Raw genomic sequence first — 21,689 nt, 5'->3', positions numbered from 1 at the left:
TTATAAGAACAAAGTTAAGAATCAATTAGGCCGCAAGATTAAGGCTTTAAGAAGTGCTCGTGGTGGTGAGTATGAATCACTGTTTATTGAGATTTGTGCTCAATCCGGAATTATCCACTAAACCACGACGCCTTATTCTCCGCAGTCAAATGGGATTGCTGAGCGGAAGAATAAGACACTAAAGGAGATGATGAATGCAATGTCGTTAAGTTTTGGATTGTGACAGAACACGTGGAGGGAAGCAATTCTCTCCGTAAATTACATTCTGAATAAAATACCCCAGAAGAAGGTAGACAAGACCTCGTATGAGTTATGGAAAGGCATCAAGCCTTCTCATAAATTCTTACGAATGTGGGGGCGTCCTGCAAAAGTGGCAATACCTACACCCAAATGGGTTAGGATAGGCTCGAAATCCGTGGATTATATTCGTTGGTTATGCACATAATAGTAATGCATATCGGTTTCTTGTACATAAGTCATAAATTTCAGGCATACACAAGAATACCATCATCGAGTCAATGAATGCATGTTTCTAAAGACATTTTTCCTTGTCGAACCCAATAAGGGTTCCTGCTAGTGATGATGATCATTTTGATGATCAAGGTGATGATCAAATTGAGGGTTTAAATGAGCCTAAAAGGAGTAAAAGGGCTAGGATGTCCAAGTCTTTTGGTCCAGACTTCTTAACTTATATGGTTGTGAACGAACCTCAGACTTTCCACAAAGCTGTGACTTTTCCTGAGAGTCCTTTGTGAAAAAAAGCGATCAAAACTGAGATGGACTCCATCTTACAAAACCATACTTGGGAGTTGGTGGATTTACCTCCAGGTAATAAGCCTTTAGGCTACAAGTGGATTTTTAAAAGAAAGATGAAAGTGGATGGGTCAATTGATAAGTATAAGGCTAGGCTCGTTATCAAAGGGTACAGGCAACGAGAAGGCCTGGATTACTTTGATACGTACTCACCTGTAACTAGGATAACGTCCATTCACATGGTGATTGCAATAGCAGCTTTGCGTAATCTAGAGATACACAAAATGGATGTAAAGACAACTTTCTTAGATGGGGATTTGAATGAAGAAATCTATATGGAGCAACCTGAAGGGCTTTTAGCTCCAGGGCAAAGCAAGAAAGTCTGTAAACTTGTCAAATCATTGTATGGTTTGAAGCAAGTACCAAAACAATGGCATGAGAAGTTTGACAACGTAATGTTGTCAAATGAGTTTAGAATCAACGAATGTGACAAGTGTGTTTATGTCAAAGACACTGACAGAGATTATGTCATTTTGTGTCTATATGTTGGTGATATGTCCATTATAGGTAGTAATGATAAAATGATCAAAACTACCAAAAAGTTGTTCAACTCTAAGTTTGACATGAAGGATATGGGCGTTACAGATGTTATTTTGGGAATTAAGATTACCAGAACATCTGGCGAAATTATACTTTCTCAGTCTCATTATGTTGATAAGATACTTAAGAAGTTTAGTAGATCAGATGCAAGTGTGTCACCGACACCTATAGACTTAAGTCTACATTTTACCAAGAATAATAAAGAGAGTGTCTCTCGGTTAGAATATTCTCTGGTAATTGGAAATTTGATGTATCTGATGAGTTATACTAGGCCGGATATAGCTTACTCAGTTAGCAGGCTTAGTAGATACACAAGTAATCCCGATGCTACTCATTGGAAGGGCATTGTGCGGGTGTTAAGGTATTTACGCTACGCTTGGGATTATGGGTTGTATTATACTCGATATTCAGAAGTGCTAGAAGGCTATAGTGACGCAAATTGGATATCAGATATAAAGGACTCAAAGTCCACTAGTGGATATGTGTTCACTCTTGGTTGGGCAACCGTGTCTTGGAAATCTTCCAAGAAAACGTGTATATCTAGATCAACAATGGAATCAAAGTTTATTGCTTTAGATAAAGCAATGGAAGAAACTGAATGGCTTCGCCATTTTATTAAAGATATCCCACGTTAGTCTAAACTTGTGCCAGCTATTTGTATTTATTGTGATAGTCAATCTGCAATTGGTAAGGCACAGAGTAATATGTATAATGGAAAATCTAGACATATCCGTCGTAGATATAATTCCATACAACAACTACTCTCGAATGGAGTTGTCTCTATAGACTATGTAAAGTCTAAGGACAATATTGTGAATCCGCTAACCAAAGGGTTAAATCGAGTGTTAGTTGAGACGTCATCAAAAGGAATGAGGCTAAGGCCTTCGGAAGTTACCGGGATGGAAACCTAACCTAGTTGACTAGAGATCCCAAGATCTAGGTTTAATAGGACAACCTAATTATGTGTAACAATGATATGTCACTGTGAGGGTAAAATCCTCCAGCCATTCCTTTAAGCAGTGATACTTGCGGGGGTGAAGGTTAAGCAAAGCTTTTAATGACTCTTATGTATTGAGGATTCAAACAGGGTATAGCAGGATGCTTTAAAGAGTCACCTATGTGAGTGTGAAGTGGGGTCTCTTCTAGAAGAATTGGGAAGGCCAAAATTCTTTGAAACCACTCGTTGAACCAAGCTAGTGCTCAGGGCCATACAGGGCACACCAGTAAGAATAGAATGGTGGTAGGAGCAATTCCCGTGTGAGATATATTATCTCAGTTTACATAAACAGCAGAGCAGTTCAAGATGTCATATTCACTGATCAGCTAGTAAACTCGATAGGTTTTCACTGAGAGAGGTTCAAAGCCAAAAGTTACCTTTTCTAATGTCAAGGTTAGTCTGTTGTACTCTCTCTCTGAGTCATTATTGTTGAACGGTGTCCGTTTGTTGAGTCATTCGGTCAATTTTTATTCATGTGGGAGATTGTTGAAAAAAAATGAGTTTTTGGTGACTTTAATTAAATATTAAAGTGGGCCCCAACCATCCATTGTGTTGGGTTCAAGTGGGTCTAAATACTTTATAATGAGATCTTTACACCACAAAAAGAATGGATAAAAGCCATTGAGAATTGAATAAGAAATTGCCTCATGAAGTTAGTTTCATGAAAGAGGTAGTGGGATTAGTGTATATAATATGTTTGTAACTCCTGCAATATTGCAGAGATTAATGGTGCATTAGTGACTAGCCATAAAGGCAGGTTAATGGTGCACTAGTGACCAGCCATAAAGGCCGGAGGCTCCTCCTCTCTCCTCTATACATGTATAAATTGAGACCCTCCCGTCTAGTCTCAACACAGAAATTTTTTGCTTCCATTTACAAGTCAGTTTGCCAGAAAGTTCCTACATTGAGAGAGTGCTACCACAGTTTTTGTTTGCTAAGCTAGATAGAGAGTGCTTCTGCCGTAGCTGGTTTTTGACTGTTGTATCCTGGGAGATAAATGTCGGGATTCCTCAAGCACTCAACCCATGAGGCGGCGAAAATCTGTTTTAAGGAAACTGCTACTGTGCAGGCTTCGGTTTGCTTTCTTTACCATTTTAATCTATTGGGTATTTATGTTGTAATTTAGTAGTAATTCTCAGTATGTGTTCTTGGTATATAATTTTGATTTATTCGCGAATCTATTTATTTAATTTCACAATTTGGACAACAATTGATGGTGGCATTGTGGGAGGCAATGAAGAAATACTTGGATGTTGATGGTTCATTCTAAGACCCAAAAAAATGTTAAGCTTTCAAAATTGAATTTCAATTGATAAAGTATCAAGGTTGTGCTTCTCTTAAGTTTAAGATTTAGATTAGACATTATTTGGGTTCGTGTGGCTCATTATAAGTTTCATTTTGATAATTTGAACTATTAATTTTGTAAGACTCTTCATATATATTATTTATAAAAAAAAATAAATTGATCTGATAATCATAATATATTCAATTTATCGTATTTTTTTAAAAAAAAAATAGATGGCAAGTATATTTTTTTAAAATAGATAATTCATTTTTTGTGACAAACGCGATAAATTGAACAAATTACAATTATTGAAACAATTTAATTATTTTTTTTTATGAGTGATATATATGAACAACTCTGCAAAATGAATAATTTGAATCATAAAAATATGACTCCTGATGAGTCTCACAAATTTAGACAATATCCTACGATCCAAATATTAACGGAAGAATCAAGGCCTAAATATCAAATATTTTGAAATGTGATTCAGTCTATTTTACACTATCAATATTGTTTGTAGGCTTGCTACTTTAAAATATGGAAATATCAAATATTTTAGAATGTGAATCAATATCATTTGTAGGCTTGCTACTTTAAAATATGGTGCACTTCGGGTTTTTTCCGTTGAATTAAAAAGTTGACTAGATCTAACTTGAATTATACTATGAGTTGTTCAAACCTAGGGGTGTAAATCCGACCCGGCTCACGGGCCAAAAAAAAAGGCCCAGGCCTAGGGGTATTTGGGCCTTGGGCGAGCCGGACCGGTAGACCTAGGCCTGGCTTCGGGCTTAGGCTGACCTAACCAATTTTTTTTTTTGTCTTTTTAATTTTTTCCACCAAAAAATTATTATTTTCCACTAAAAAGACATTAGGCCTTGAGTAGGCCTTAAGTAGGCTAATGGGTTGGGTCATGGGTCGGGCCAATCGAGTCAGACTGAGCTTCAAAATGATGGCCTAGGCCCAGGCCCACAGGCTCGGGCCCCAGCTCACCTCGAGCCGCGGGCGGGCTTCTGGCCACTCACAGGCTGCAGGCCATTTTTACACTCCTATTCAACCCCGACCTCCAAATCAAACTTTTTTGCCAAAGTCATGCTTAATAATAAATTGAACTCCAATTATACTTAAATTATCTAAATTACTCACAAAATTTATAACTTTTATCATAAAATTTTAGGTTAATTATAAAAAAAAAAAAAAACCATGGTTTCGCGTGCTTTTCAATTTGAACTCTCGAGTTTCAATTTCGACAAATTAAACTCTGGAGTTTCATCCGTATTTCAATGTGAACCCTCTGTCCATCTCTGTCCATCTTCGTCTTCTTCTGTCTTTCATATTCAAATCCATTTATTCAAATTCTTATATCTCCCTCGTCGTAACTCTATTTTGCTTTATTTTTGCGTCATTGGATGCACCTCATGGCCTAATTTTCATTCCATCCCTTATATGCCTTATTTCACATCTTTTTACTTGTCGTCGGAGCTCTAAAAATTGACCAAAAATAAGATTTTTCTCTATTTGAGCAAAATTTTCATATTTAAATCTACATGTTTAAACCTTTGTATCTCCCTCATCGTAATTTCCATTTCACCTCATTTTTGTATTGTTAGATTCAACGCATACCCTAATTTTTATTTCAGCCTTCATACGTCTTGTTTCACCTCTTTTTGTATGCTGTCAGAGCTCTGAAAGTTGACCAAAAATAAACGCTCTCTCTCTCTCTCTCTCTCCTCCTTTTCTGCATCTCCACCTGAGTTGCTCCTACCATTGCTGCTTCATCATCATTATCTACAAGATGAGGTGGTGATGGTGGTAATGGTGGCAGTGTCATCGAGTGGTGATAGGTATACAACTACCCATAAAAATCAAAAACCAAATGGGTTAGTGCACAAGTGAGGGCACCTTGGTTTCCAATCAAGTATCATCTATTGCATCTCCCCTGCCAAGAATATTGTCATGATAGCAGCAAAAAAAGAAAAAAATTTTATTTTTGGTCAACTTTTGGAGCTTCAACGGCAAACACAAAGAGGTAGAACAAGGCGTATGAGGGGTGGAATGAAAATTAGGTCATGAGATGAATCCAACGATGCAAAAATGAAGCGAACCGAAGTTTCGAGGAGAGAGATACAAGGGCTTGAATATGTCGGTTTGAATATGAAAATTTTGTCCAAAGAAAGAAATAACTTAGTTTTTACCAACTTTTGGAGCTCCGACGGCACGCACAAAAGGTGGAACAAACTGTATGAGGGGTGAATTGAAAATTAGGCCATGAGGTGAATTCAACGATGCGAAAATTAGGCAAAACAGAGTTATGATGAGAGAGATATAAGTGTTTAAACAAATGGGTTTGAATCTGAAAGAAGAAAGAAGACGAAGATGGACAGAGGGTTCACATTGAAACAAGGATGAAACTTTAGGATTTAATTTGCCGACATTGAAACTCTAGGGTTCAAATTGAAAAACACGTGAAACTATGGGGTTTTTTTGTAATTAACCCTAAAAATTTTAATTTCTTTTAGATGGTAGCATTTTCTTTTCTTTTCTTTTTTTAATCAGAAAAAAAAATAAAATAAAATGAGTGCTCTTTGAAGGTATTATTGCAACCTTTAGGCTCCAGTATTATAGCCAGATTTACTCCAACCCAAATGAAGAGACACACTATCGGACTAAGCGATGCACCAACTCCCAACATAGGAGATAGAGTCACGAGCGAAGTACAACACAATTAGCTTCCCCGGATAAATAGATCTCTAATTGTGTCATCAAAAATCAAACTCTACTCACCTATATAAAAGGCCAGCAACACCTTTCCACACCGCCTCCCTAAGGGTATGGTAGCATTTTTTTTGAAACCATGTTGTTTGGGACAATAGACCGACTATACCCTTGGCACAGCAACACTCTATTTTTCTGATTTTTTTTTTTTTGGTACTAAAATGATTCTGAACCATTCATACATTGTACCATTATTATATAAATTGAGTGGTTATAATCCAACAGTTGAGATTCAATGGAAGATATATGTCTCTCTCAACCCCCCATAAATGTTTAACTTAAAATGATAGGGAAAACTATGCCCCCATAAATATCAACTTAAAATGATAAGGATAGCAAGCTACCAACATAGACCTTTGAAATATAAACCTAACATACCTTCAATCCAACAGTTGAGCTACCAACAATGTCTCTCTCAACCCCCCAAAAATGTTAACTTAAAATGATAGGGAAAACTACGGCCCCCATAAATATCAACTTAAAATGAGAGAGATAACAAGTTACCGACATAGACCTTTGAATATAAATGATTTTTTATTTTATTTTAAATTACAACTAAATTAGGAATAAGAAAATTAATTATAAATATGCAAAAATCACATAATCAATTTAGCAAAATGTCCTTGTCTTTGTCTCTGATAAAGTATTTTATGTAAAGAGTACATTACACAGTCGAGATAATATAGTGTACCAATTTTTTTTCTATTTTTCAAAATTTCAGTCACACATTCCTGAGCCGCTAACGTATCCCCACCCTTTACTGCTACTCCAAAGCCTTTTTCCATACCAATAATGCTAGCTATCATGAAAACAATGTCATGAAAAGTTTTCATGAAGATTCTCTACCCTTGGATTAGATTATAGTGTTTGTAGTACTTTATTGTATGTTATGCATTCACCCTTAGATTAGTTTTATGAAGTTTTTCATGATATTTATTTCATGATACGTAGCATTACTCTTTTCCATACTCCTCTTCCTTACTTCACTACTCCAAACTTCTCTCCCACCATTCTCCGCTCACTCTCGCCACTCCTATAGCTCCCTTATGATTTTCATCTACCGTAGCTTCTTACACCCATTCAACAACCTAATTGATCAAAACCTTAGTCATCGAAACTTCCCAAACCCCTCTAGTCTCTCTTTATCTCGACACCTCAACTCCTTTTACACTGTTGTAATTTTTTTTTAACGTAATGATAGTTGTGGTAAGTGCAAAAATAGTGTATAGAAAAAGTGAATGAGAGTTTAAAATGACTGAAAAGAATGGGGATAGGTTGAGAGTTGCGAGAGAGAAGTAATCGGCAAAGAGAATTACATTGCCTCTGTTTGGGTGATGGGATGGGTTGGGTTGGGTTGGGTTGGGTTTGAGACTATTTTAATTACATAGAGATAAAATAGATTTTTTAATTTAATAAGATAAAATATCACATTTAATTTATAATCATTATATTCTTTTTCTCATAAAAAGTCAAAAAAGTTAAAAAATCTTTTCCAAACGAGATTTTTTAACTCTAAACTAAAATAATTAAAAAATAAAAAATCTAACCCACTTCCCAAACAAATCTTTAGAAAAAAAAAAAAGAAGAAGAAAATAAGACGTCTTGGTAAATTAAATAATAAGTAATTCTCACTTATATTTAATTAATTTCCTTTTTCTGATTTCAATTATAATTTTTTTAAAAAAATCTGGCTAATTTATTAACTTGTGGACTGAGGCCATTAAATGGTTGTAGTTGACATGCTTAGCTAAGCATTTACGTAGTCACAACGATAAAGAATATAAAATATCACATTCAATTTATAATTATTACATTCTTTTTCTTATAAAAAGTCAAAAAAATTAAAAAATCTTTTCCAAACGAGATTTTTTAACTCTAAACTAAAATAATTAAAAAATAAAAAATCTAACCCACTTTCCAAACAAATCTTAAGAAAAAAAAAAAGAAGAAGAAAATAAGACGTCTTGGTAAATTAAATAATAAGTAATTCTCACTTATTTTTAATTAATTTCCTTTTTCTGATTTCAATTATAATTTTTTTAAAAAAATCTGGCTAATTTATTAACTTGTGCACTGAGGCCATTAAATGGTTGTAGTTGACATGCTTAGCTAAGCATTTACGTAGTCACAAGGATAAAGAATAATGTTAAAATTTTTAAATATTTTATATAAATATAAAATCTATATAATATAAATATCAGATATTTAATAAAATATTTGAGATCTTTATATTTTTTTTTAAGAATAAAGATTGGGACCTCTTTTTCTTATTCTTTAACCCCTTTTTTTTTAATTAATTATTTTTATTTTTATTTTTTTTTCTTTGTTTACTGCTCTTTCAATCACCATTCACTGCATATGTATGGAGTGACAGGATTGGAGTTTTGAGGGGGAGTATTGATAATCACCATCCCCACAATTTTCATACACATGTGGGGAGTGGTGATTGAATAAGAAGAAAAATAAAAAAAAATAAAAGAAAAAGTAATCAATCAAAAAAGAGAAGGGATAAAAAGGAGCGAGGGGAAAGAAAATCTTAAACATTTTTATTTTGAGGGATCTAAATCACTGCATTTTCCCTAAAATGAGGACAAAGTAATTGGTGGCCACTAATGCTGTTGGGTAGCGTACAGCCACGCATAGCTGACCCCACACTGCTTTGTTGTTTCAACTTTCTTCTTGATCTGGAATTCTAAAAACCCTATCTTCACCACCTCACCTTCTTCAATCCTCCACCACTCACTCCATTTTCTCATTCACAAAAAAAATCTTCATATATTCCCTCTCTTCCTCACTCTCTCTCTCTCTCTCTCTCCCTCTCTCCCCATTGCTCATATTGCTGTTTTGGCCATAATCAGCATCACTTCTTTGTCTTGACAGAGTTTCCCAAGATTTTCTTGGGAAAAAAAGACCACAGAATACAAAAATACTTTCGGGGTTAGTGTTAGAGGTTGTTTTGTCATCTTCCTCCATGTGGGTACCTCCTAAATCTTGAAAACCTTTACTGCAAAGATTGCTGAAAATAGAGAGAGAAGTGAAGAGAATCAAAATAAGGGAAAAGGAAGATGAAGATCCAGTGTGATGTGTGTGAGAAAGCTCCAGCAACTGTGATCTGTTGCGCTGATGAGGCTGCCCTATGTGCAAAATGTGACATAGAAGTTCATGCAGCAAACAAGCTTGCAAGCAAGCACCAGAGGCTGCTCCTTCAATCCCTCTCCAACAAACTCCCTCCATGTGACATATGTCAAGTAATTCTCATTTTCTTTTTATTTTGATGCATCTCTGTCAATTTAGTTGTGTATATATATACTATCTATTAGTAGGGTTTGATTGATCTATATGTACCATCTATTACTAGGGTTAGATTGTTGGTTTGTTCATATTTTCCATTTTATGTGATTGATTAGTGATCCATAGATTAGGATTGCCAATGGTAGTTATTGAATTACATATTCTAAAATTGAGCATATTAGTCTACTATGTTTTGTTTGGAAGCCAAGAAAACAGAGATATATTGAAGAATTTAAAATTGGGTTTCAAAACTAGTAGTTTTAGGTTGGGAAAAATTCAACTTGCCCCTCAAAACGTTAAATGATGTTAATATTTTTGAAGGAATATACACATGTTGGCACATGCTACTAATTGAGGTTATTTATTCATCTTGCCCAATGGTAAGGAGACAAACATCCTGATACCATGCAACAAAACACAGCTAGTTGTTTTGAAAATATTGAATATAAACAAAACACACCTCTAGATATAACCAAATTAAGCAATCATGTGCACAAATAAATCAAGCAAATGAACAAATTAATCAAATCATTGTCCAAATTGATAGTTTAAGGATAAAACGACAACAAGTGTAATAGTTGGAGGGGACAAAGTGAATTTTCTTTTCTTTCTTTTTTTTTTTTTTAATTTTTTTTGTCTGTGTTCTTTAAAAATAGAAAATTGCAAGGCCAAATATGATTGTAGTACAGAAAGCAATGGGAAATTTGAGAAGGATTCAATACTTGATCCTTTGGATGTATAAAGTAATTATCCCATGCGGAAACTGATTATCCGAGTCCAAAAAAATGGAAGAAACTTCTTGATGGTTTCGATGGAATTAAATCCTGAAGGCAGACAAAGTTGTAACCAGGAGCGGACGTGGAAACATGTTTCCTGAGGTGCATGGGATACACCATGTAACAGCTTTTACCAAAAAGTGATGAAACATGAATCTGAAAGTTAAATTAAGGGAAAAACTAGTAATACATGACGAAAAATGTTACTAGCATAGAAAAAACACAAGATTTGTGAAACACGGTCCAATTCAAATTAAATTTTTAGGAAGTAGCTCAAACTGCTAGGGAGGATTGGGTATTGTTGAGAAAGTTTATGTTATTATGCCCTGCCAAATAGTGACATGGATCAAATTTATTGATGGTCCAGAGAACCATGTCACCAGAATTATTTGATGCTGGAATTTAAATATAATTTCATAAAATGTGGTCTCAACTAGAATGGTACTGGTTTGGGAGAAGTTATGGAGTCTAAATAAGGAAAGAAATAGGGTTTAGATAAACTTGTAGATTAATATAATGGAATTATTTAGGACAAATTTGAGGAATATGCAAATAATTGAAGAAATACTGAAGATGGCCAGTAGTGTATCTTCTTTAGTGTTATCATTATAGACTATTGTTTATATGCTTGCTTGGGAAAAGAAAAGAAAATGAGAACATAAGAAAACATAATTGCTATCATCATTTTATATAATTATGAAAGAAGTGGAAAATCAATGCTCATATAATGGGGAACAAAATCAACTTGTAAGATACATGAAAAATTACAAACTCGGTGGTCTTAATTTGAGTTCTGATGCCTTATTTTAGGCTTTCTAGTATGCACTGTGTATAGGTCTTCTCATGTTCTATATTTATTTCATGCAGGAGAAGGCAGCTTTCATTTTTTGTGTGGAAGACAGGGCTCTCTTCTGTCGGGATTGTGATGAGCCAATCCATTGTGCTAGTAGCCTCTCTGCAAACCACCAGCGGTTTCTTGCCACCGGAATCCGAGTTGCTCTCACTTCAAGTTGCACAAAGGACAGTGAGAAGGGCAACCAAGAGCCAGAGCCAGAGCCACCTAATCATAATGCACAATCAGTTAGCATCAAAATGCCCACACAGCAATCTTCAAGCTTCACTTCACCATCGTGGGCTGTTGATGACTTATTGCATCTCTCAGATTTTGAATCTTCTGATAAGGTAAGGGAGCTATAATTGTTTGAAGTCAACATGCCTTAATACATTGCATTTAGCCTTCAGATATAACTTTTAAACGATAAGAATGGAGGACTCGGAGATAATAATGCAAGGATTAATGGAGGCTACATGAGGGTTTTCTCCTGTGTCGTAGGAATTTCATTAATGATTCGAGAACAAGAAAGCTAATATAAAGAATGAACCAGCAGTTTTGCAATTACATTACATGCATGGTACACAGAAATTATTGGTTGCCTATATAGTTGTCTAGCAATATGTTAAATTTCAAGTGATAGAGAATAAAATTAGGTTATGTATGCCTCCAAACATGTCTAGTTTGTTCAAGAACATTGTGGCGGCATCATGTAATGGTTTGAGCTCCCTAGTTTTCTATGGCCTAAAAAGCCAATGAAGTGTGATATACTATGTGACAAACTGAACAGAGATAATTTGCATCCCTAGAATTTTGTTATATCTGAACTTTGAAATTTGGGACATCATTTTGTAAATTCAGACCTCAATTTTGTTTTGAGACTCATAAAATTTATCGATTTACGAAAAAAGAATTTCCACCCCATCTTGAAAATATGTTTTCATATATTCATGATTCCTCTAAGCATTACTATGTTAAAGCGATAAATGAAAATCTCAGGACGCTGGCATGCATATATACATGTCATTCAATTGTTCCATTGCTTTAATGCTGTTGCATGTCATTTGTTGGTTTAATTTTCGTTTCAAATGCATAACTCGCATAGATTGTTATGTTTATCTATTCATGCAGAAAGAACAACTTGAGTTTGGAGAGCTAGAATGGTTCACAGACATTGGTCTCTTTGGTGAGCAAGTTCCTCGCGAGGCGTTAGCTCTTGCTGAAGTGCCTCAGCTTCCAGTGCCACAGTTAAGCAATGCCACTTCATACAGACCCACCAAATTGAACATGCCCTACAAGAAGCCTAGAATTGAAATCTCAGATGAGGATGATGAGTATTTCACTGTTCCTGATCTAGGTTGATCTTAGGGACATCTTAGGATGATAAATATGATAATGTCCATACATTCATAGATACATGTGATATGTATCTGTATGTGTATGAATGCATTGCACATAATCCAAAGTTGTATCAGTCGAGGGTAGTGGCAAGGGTTCAATTCAGGTGCTCTGGTGAATTCCATCAATATGTTAATTTTGTTTTGTACTTGTTAAAAAAGAATGGTAATTTTGGGTTTTTTGTTAGATATTGGGAATTGACATCATGAACAGCACTCAATGCTCTCAAGGTGTTTTATACATACTATTTTAGAAAGATTGCTTCTTGGAAATGTTGTTTCAGTGTTTGATTGGCTTTTCTAGTTCTCTTTGTTGAGGGCATATTATGTTGGTAAATCTTGAGCTTGTGTTTTATTCTTTGGCAATCAGTTAGTATGAGGTTTATCTATTTGTTGTTTAATGTTGGTATGTGATTTAGAAATAATATACAATCTTTGTGAATGGAGAAGAAAGAACAAGAGGCTTTGTAATGGAAATTTGTATTTGAAATCTGTATGACAAATTATTATAGGTAATCTGGAGACGTTAAAAATGTATAAAAAAAACATCCAGTTTAATTTATTATAATATATATTGGGAGAGTCTTATTAATATATGTTCTTAGAACACATGTTAGGAATATTTTTAAAAAATAGATATTTTTTATTATGCATATTTACACATAGATGTATAAGCATTTTAAACTTCTTAATATGTGCCTAAAGACACATCTATCTAAAGATACATTTATCGAAAGAAAAAGACCAAGATGAACGGCGCATGTCAACCAGTAGGCAAACAACTTATTATTTAATCACCATAAAGCAAAGTCATTCATCATTACAACCATGAAGAAGAGAATTCAATCAAAGAGATCAAACTAACCTACTTCGATTCCTCAATTGCAAACAAGCTCCTAAAAAAACAAAACTAAGTAAAAAAAGAAAAAGAAAAGCAAAGGGCAAGAAATGAAACAATTGGCAAACATTTGAGTCCTTATTTTTTTCCCTTCCTATTTGCCCTTAACAAAAGCGAGGACTTCAGATTCAGTAGGAAGAGCAGGGATGGCTCCTTTTTTGGTGGTTGTGATGGCTCCACATGCATTTGCATATTTCAGTACTGCCTTCAACTTTTCTTCATCCTGCAAAAATCATCCATTTCCAATCATTCATGCCAATTGCACAAAAACAATAAAAAAACAACCAAATAAAAAATAAAATAAAACAAAATACCAGTGAGTATATATTTACCTCAAGTACAGAACGGTCATCAACAATCTTGCATAGGAGAGCACCAACAAACGAGTCACCGGCACCAGTTGTATCCACTGATTTGACAGGGAATCCATCCACACATCCACGGAAATTCTACATTGCATACCCAAACAGGAGCCAATTATTTAATACAAGCATTTAGACAAATTGAAGGGGCATAAAGACGAGAGATGAAACTCTATCATAGCTATTTCTTATGGATAGATGAATACCAAAGTCTTGGAAGGGCAATTATTCTCATTTGTTCAAGGCCAGGTTAAGCAGTTTTCCAAACACTACAAGGACACATTGTACGACTTGTACCCTATTTGGGATCACAGCTTAAAAGGCAACTCTTCAGCTAAATACGCTAAAAAGCAAACGTATGTTCGGGAAAAGGTTAAAAAACAACTAAAAAGGCCCCAAAAATTCAAAATTTCCACTAACAAAAAAAAAAAAAAGGTACTTTTCCAAACACATCAATTTTCTTTAATTATAAAAAAAGCTAAAAACCCAAAAAAAACTACTAAAAAAGCCAAAACCAAACTCCATCTATCAATTTCAGCATCATAAGATCATCTCCAACCGTTCATTTCTTTTTTCATCAAATCTGAGTAAAAAATAGGTTATTTTCTCAATTTGATACGGTTTCCTCCAACAGTGAGCATCAAATCTGTCGAACAAAATATATGCAGAATTGAGGGAAGGGTCGACCGGTAAGACTAATTTTTTTTTTTAACCTGTTTGAACCTACCTATTTGAAAGGAAACCGATCAACCGGTCGGTCAACCGGCGGTTGGTCTCCCCCAACGGTCACGCACAGTAAAATGCACTTTAATGAATTTTTTGTTCCATTATCATTTTGATACCAATTTGCTGAAACCATTGGAGTTCCAAAAAGTAACTTTTTCACCAAATTTCAAATCTGATGCAAGGTTTGATGAACCATTGGAGATGACCTAACCAAAATGTTTTTCATTGAAACAACTGGTGTCATAAACAAGTTTTACCTCATTGAAACAACTGGTGTCATAAACAAGTTTTACCATGTAGAAACCTAGAATAAATACGGTGTGCACTTTTTGACTTTTTATGAAATATGGATTGGGTTTGAAGTGATATGGTAAAGAGATGATGTGACTTAAATAAGATGATATGATTTAAATAAAATAGTAACTTTTTGACTTTTTTATGTTATGTCAAACCTAGCCTTAAAATGGGCCATCCCACCACAAAAAAAATTAAATGAGAAACTTGACATCAAAGCAAGGTAATAGGCTGGCAGTCATAGCCACCCACCTTCATGCATCATCACCCTGAGGTTTTAAAATAATAAATAAAATAGTGCAAGGTAAATAATAATATCACTTGGGCTATTGGACCTCACATGAATTGTCTGTTCTTTTTAAACTACAAGCAATCAAGAAAGAGCACCCTGATTTTTAGGCACATTAAACATTTGCTTGAAAAGCCAAAAAGAGGACACCACTAGAAAATTTTAATTATAGATGTAGTTGACATCATGGAACCAGCATAAATAATTCACCCTTTCTCCAACATATCATACTGAATTTGAGTACATGATGCAGTTTGATAGTCTAATACTCTTTTTCTTTTTTGTAAAATAATTTGAAAAAACTAAGTTCAGCAATTCAAAAACATTGCGAGTAAAAAAAGAACAGAAACCAACTAGTTGATCCTTCGGATTTAACAGATCACCTATATGACAATCAACAAGATTTACTTATGAAAACAAAAGAGAAAAAATCAGTTTGGCTTCATATTTATTTAAACAATTTGAAAAATCTTTAATTAGAAGATTCTAATTTTCATTATTTCAATTTGTTAAAATTTAACTTCCTAAATTACTACAGTGAACGTATGAAGATGAATGATTCATATAACCGACCTCATTTGATAGTACTTAAGGTTTGGTTTGATTTGATTTGGTAAATTACTAAACTATAGCAATGAACCTTCATTGTAAATTTCCTTATCCTCATCGCATATTATTCATAGAGAATGTTTATATAATTTTTTTGACAATAACAATATGACATTATTATTTTTAAAAATATAACCCACATTGATTGGTCTTTTGCTTTAAATTGCCAAAATCAAGAATTATCATATGAATTTATATTAATTATATTTACAACTTTTTTTTAAATTTTTTTGTTATGTATATCACTATTCTATATTAGAATTCTTCAAGTTACTTGGGAAAAGTGAAGTGCGTGTATAACCATATTCACAGCCGTCGGTATTACTTTTCCATGCCAATAAAAGAGGATCAAATTCAATTAAAAGGAATGCGATTGTTTCAAGGAGCTCACCTACCCCCACAACAATCCCCGTTTGCCTTGTACTAAATAAGCTGTTTTTAATGGGTGGTTTGGTATTGCCTTTTTAAATGCCATTTTTATTTTTATTTTTAATTTAAAAAGTTATGTTTGGAAATTACTAAAAAAGTGTTTTCTTATTAGTGAGAAGGTGACTTTTTTTAGCTCTTCCAAAAAACTAGAAAACTTTAATTAAAAAAACAATTTTGCTCACTAACAAAATAAAATTACTTTCTAATAATTACCAAACACGTCAATTTTTTTTATTTGATTCAAAAAAAAATTAAAAAAAAAACAATTGTCAAACAGCAGTTAGAGATGGATATTCAATAAGAAGAGAGCAAATGGTGACTGACCTTAGTGTAATATTTGCAACCCTGTTCGCCAAGAGTGACAAGGAGGAGCTTCAAATTGTTGTGCCAGAGGGACATTGCAGATTCATCATCAATCTTGCCAGTAAGGAATTCAAGCTCATTATCGCTGACCTTGATCACCTCTGCCTTGTCCCAGATGCTCATGATTTGCTCACGCGCCTCCTTCTCTGATGGCCATAGTGGCAGCCGGAGGTTGGGATCATAAGAGAGCAGGGCACCGGCATCCTTTGCCACCTCCATTGCCTTCAAATGAGCCGATCTGCAAGGCTCCACGATCAAGCTTATCGATCCGTAATGGAAAATTTTAGCCTACAATAAGCATTAACACAAATTTAAAAATAAATAAATAAGTAAACCAAGTCGATCAATAAAATCTTCTTCATATTTGTATGACAAAACTCTCAGACTAATACAATGCATTTGGTACAAAAGTATGAAGTACAGCTACAATTTAAAAGCATTCTTTTTGTGATTAAAAACAAATGAATATCTTGAAAGTGAAAATATTACACCCTGGTCCATTGGCCCCATCTTGCTATTGGTCAAAAATCGTAATCATCACAATTCATGAGGGAAGTAGTTGTATAAAGCTTTGTTCTAAACAGTCCCCACCACCAGTCAAAATAACTATGAACCACTTTGGTGTTAGGTAGCCCCAAATGTCGCAAGTCCTACAGTGATTTATATATGCAAGTGGTGGTACTCTTATTTTAAATATATCTTAGATGAAGCTCTTAGCACTATATCTACATTATATAAATTAATAATTTTTTATAATTTTTTTTTTACTAATAAATGTGTCATATAATAATAAAATTTTGAAGACTATAAAATAAGACTCACTTCATAATCAATAATATCATAGAAGCTGCATTAGTAATTACTAATTAATGTATACTGTTTTAACCTTTGTAACTAAATAAATATATAAATAATTTCCTTTTTATATAACTAAAAAGAGAACAAAAAAAATTATATTTGTAAAAATTATATTATTTTTTTTAATTAATCACTCTTTCAATAAAAATTTATTTTTTATCTTTATAATATCCAATATTATAATGGGCCTAAACACTAGACGGAATCTCCGAATGTTAAGAACTCAGAAAGCACGTGAAGAGCAGCAAAAATCAATGCAGCAAATTGTACGTTTGCTTTTTAGTTTAAAATGGAACCGTAGTATATCATGTGATCCCATTCTTCTAACATACCAAAGACACATACTATGGTGGTGTTTGGTAAAAAAAAAAATAGCCTAGTTGAGGATAAAATTTATAAAAAGATAAAATAGTCTAAAATAGTTAATAAGACAAAATATGTTATGGGTTCGGACCAACGTGAGAGAGCATTTAGATTTAGGACCGATTTTGGTGCTCCAAAACTATTTACTTTTTAAAATTCGTTGAGTAAAATATTCATACAAAAAATTGAGACAATCAGGCATTAATAGTTATATATTTAAATCAAATTTGTATTATAAAAAATGAATAAATATTTTTAAAATTATATTTTTCTATACTATGGTAGTGTCCTGAAGCTAGAGCTGCAAATGAGTCGAGTTTTGATGGGGCTCAAACTCGGCTCATTTGTTAACTGAACAGTCAAGCTCGAAGCTCAATTATGATTTTTTATTTATTTATATATTAGTTAATAAAAAAAAAGTAAATAACAATATTATTTATATTATTAACATATAAATAATATATTTATTTCATAATTTAAATAAAAATAAATAAGTCGAGTTTATTTGAGTTCGAACTCTGCTCATTTACTAAACGAACCTAAAATTAAGTTCGAGCTTGTTTATTTACCTAAACAACTGAGCCGAGTTGAGTCCTTAATAAACCAAGCTGAGCCGAGATTGCTAACAAGCCATCTCTCCGAATCCCAAATAGATTTTATTATTGAATTATTTAAAAAATAAAATTATTACACTTAATCAACATATCATATATACTTTTAAATCAAAATCAAAATTTATATGTTATAAATTTAACAATACACATAAATAGTATTATATATATACATATATATTAATATTAAAAAAAGTAGTATTAAATTTCGGAATATAGATCAAGAAGTAACCCAATTTATTTTTTAATGTCATGCATGCGTGTAGCTACCTAACCCCGTGAAAGTCAAATTAAAAAACTAAATGGTTATACAAACAAAAATAAATAGAATAAAAGGACCATAAAAAATGCTGATGGTGGTATTTGGATTTAAAATCAAAAAGTCCCAACAAAAAAAACTTAAAAAATTGTTGCCAAACAGCGCTTAACAGTCAAAGACAAATGGGCCCAGCACCACCACATTGACCAAACTTATACACAACAGAGCATTTAAATCCCTATAAATTTCAGTTACTACGATGCATTCACTTTCACTGCACCTATAAAAATAAAAAAAAATTAATTTACCCCATTCGAAACTTATCCGGCTCCTAATCGATTTCTAAATATTTTGGGGGATATAATTCGGAAAAATGCTATGGATCCAAGGGGTTATTTAGAATGAACTTATATAATTGTATTTTTTAACTTTTTAATTAAAAAAATAGAGAAAAATATATATATTTAAAATTAATTTTTAATTTTTTACGAAAAAATATATATTAAAATATTATATTAACTAACAAAATTACCTTCCCTCCCACCTTTGCTATGCTGGTTCCGTGCAGTGCACTGTGCTACACTGTAAGGTCATGTTTAATTCACAAAATTAATAGTGAAATATTAATAATTCTATTAAATTAGTGTGATCCTACCCCTACCCCATTATTAATAATCTTACAAATTTATTGGATTAATTATCCATTAGATTAATAATACTAAACCAAAATGTTAAAACAAACATAGGATAATTGGGTCTACGGATTAATAATCCCAATCTCATACTCTAATCTATCCAATCAAACATGCCCTAATGGTATTAAATATTGTTTGGATTTCGTGCAATGCACTATGATGGACATTTTTTTTTTTTTACCAAAAAAGTCTAATTATTTTTTGATTTTTTTTAAAATATGCCAAAAACCTACCAAATAAATTAAAATATTTTATCAAACTTCTTACATAAATGTGAGATCTATACAAATCTCACAACTCAGATAAAATATTTGGTAATTCATTTTTTTTTTATTCATATGAAAGTAATTCATTTTGAGTCCTCGCATAACTCTATATTCGGAGACGTCAACTGCCACGTCATCACAAACTTGATCCAATCAACATCTACCGTTAGATCTAAATATTTATTCTCGATTGACCTCCGTAATTAATCACACGCAACATGTCCTAAATTTCATTCCACATCACCGACAGTCTGATCCAGAGATTCAAAAGAGTGAGGTGGACCAAAGGGCGAGCAAGGATCCTAAAGTTTCTTAGAATGCTGCAAGTAAATCTCAACCACACAATATAGTCCTCTAAGAAACTTTAGAAAAATTTCACTCTAGAGGATCTTGGTGCCAAAGGGCACGCTGATCTTTAATCCTGGCCCCACTTGCATTAAATTACAAAACAATTCACCGAAACGCCATTCATGGCGCGTGAGATTAACTCATAACAAATTTACGAAAAGGTCGGAATTTCTAGACAGAAAAAAAAAAAAAAAACTGAGATTTCAGAATCACAAGGATATTCTAGACAGAGGGAGAGGGCATACCTTTCTGATAAGCTCGAGGTTGAGTTCATCGGGAGTCAAGAGCATGTCGGCGCTAGGGTTCCGGTAAAACATGAACTCGCGTTCTCCGTCGGCTTTCAAGGTCACGAAGGCGAGGGCAGTCCTGGCACCCTTGTCGAAGAGGATGCCGTCGCCGGAGACGCCGTTCTCCTTCAAGATCCCGGCCAACATGTGGCCGAACTCGTCGTCGCCGAGTTTTCCGACGAACGACGACTTCCCTCCGAGTCTGGTGATGGCGATCGCCACGTTCGCCGGAGCTCCGCCGGGAGCCTTGAGGAATCCCGGCGCCTCGGCCAGCGACACTCCAGACACCGTCGGCACGAAGTCGATCAGCATCTCCCCAAAGCACACGATCAGACTCCCTGACGACGCTACTCCATTGTTGGGCGCCATGATCGATCAATCAATCAATGTATATATATACACAGGACTATATATAGAGAGAGAATATATATAGAGAGAAAAGAGAGAGAAGAGAGAGTAAAAGAGGATAGGTGAAGGGGTTTATATAGGGGCTGAAGAAGGAGGAGAGAGAAAGTAGAAGGGTGGTTGATTTAGATTGAGAAACTAATTGGAGAGAGAGAGAGAGAGAGAGAGAGAGAGAGGAGACGAGGGTGGGTTGGACTTTTTGGAGGATTGTTAATGGTTGAGAGAGAAACGAAATAGAGAAAAAAAAGGTAAGTAATTTGGAATATTAAAATTTTGCAAAATTTATTATCCAATAAATTATCTATCTCCACGGAAATTTGATTGTGATGGATGGTTTTTTGACCTTGTCCATACGTAACAGATTTTGCTTGGAGAGACATTTACGTAATTATTGTTAGATTAGGCATCTATATACTCCCTCCGTCCCATAATATTAGTCCCTTATTTCATTTTTTATTGTCTCAAAATATTAGTCCCTCTTCAAAAATCAAGTACAAAAATAATATAAATTTCCCATTTTGCCCTTATTTTAAATTCATAAATAATATAAAAAGTACAATTATGACATTGATATTCTCAAAAAAGTGTACTATCAAAGGATAATTTTGAAAAACCAACTTTTTAAAAGTACAATAATTGTACTACCAAAAAAAGTTAGATTCCCCAAAAGGGACCATTATTTTGAGACGAAGGGAGTATAAAGAAATATACATCAATTGGTATGCTAAGTATTAATAGTAGGATATTATTATTAATCTCATATATTATATAAATTATAAAATTTAAAATTATATCATATCATCAATTAATATATTAATTTATTATTTCTATGTAGTGTTTTGACAAATTAATAAAAAATTAACATCTTAACTTTTTTATGTAAAAAAAATAAAAGGATAAATATGACTTAAAAAAATCAAAAAA

The 21,689-nt window shown here is 33.6% G+C and overlaps 2 protein-coding genes across 2 annotated transcripts; one reads left to right on the top strand and one right to left on the bottom strand.

Annotated features, from left to right (window-relative positions):
• Positions 1-8,793: 8,793 nt before the first annotated feature.
• Positions 8,794-12,976, top strand: LOC114319971 (B-box zinc finger protein 24). Its single transcript, XM_028267056.2, has 3 exons — positions 8,794-9,655; positions 11,342-11,656; positions 12,438-12,976. Exons 1-3 carry the CDS (start codon positions 9,473-9,475, stop codon positions 12,666-12,668), a joined length of 729 nt encoding a protein of 242 aa, XP_028122857.1. The 5' UTR covers positions 8,794-9,472; the 3' UTR covers positions 12,669-12,976.
• A 490-nt stretch (positions 12,977-13,466) lies between these two features.
• LOC114319970 (putative fructokinase-4) lies at positions 13,467-21,147 on the bottom strand. The gene is made up of 4 exons (XM_028267055.2): positions 20,319-21,147; positions 16,635-16,961; positions 13,934-14,050; positions 13,467-13,824 (listed from the first exon to the last, which is right to left on the bottom strand). The coding sequence occupies exons 1-4, from the start codon at positions 20,727-20,729 to the stop codon at positions 13,696-13,698; spliced, it is 984 nt and encodes a 327-aa protein (XP_028122856.1). The 5' UTR covers positions 20,730-21,147; the 3' UTR covers positions 13,467-13,695.
• Positions 21,148-21,689: the final 542 nt, after the last annotated feature.

This window comes from Camellia sinensis, chromosome 6 (genome assembly GCF_055761805.1).
Source record: "Camellia sinensis isolate YWXY chromosome 6, ASM5576180v1, whole genome shotgun sequence".
NCBI lineage: Eukaryota > Viridiplantae > Streptophyta > Magnoliopsida > Ericales > Theaceae > Camellia > Camellia sinensis.
The sequence above is the reverse complement of the archived record's forward strand: the minus strand, read 5'-3'. Positions and strand labels throughout refer to the sequence as shown.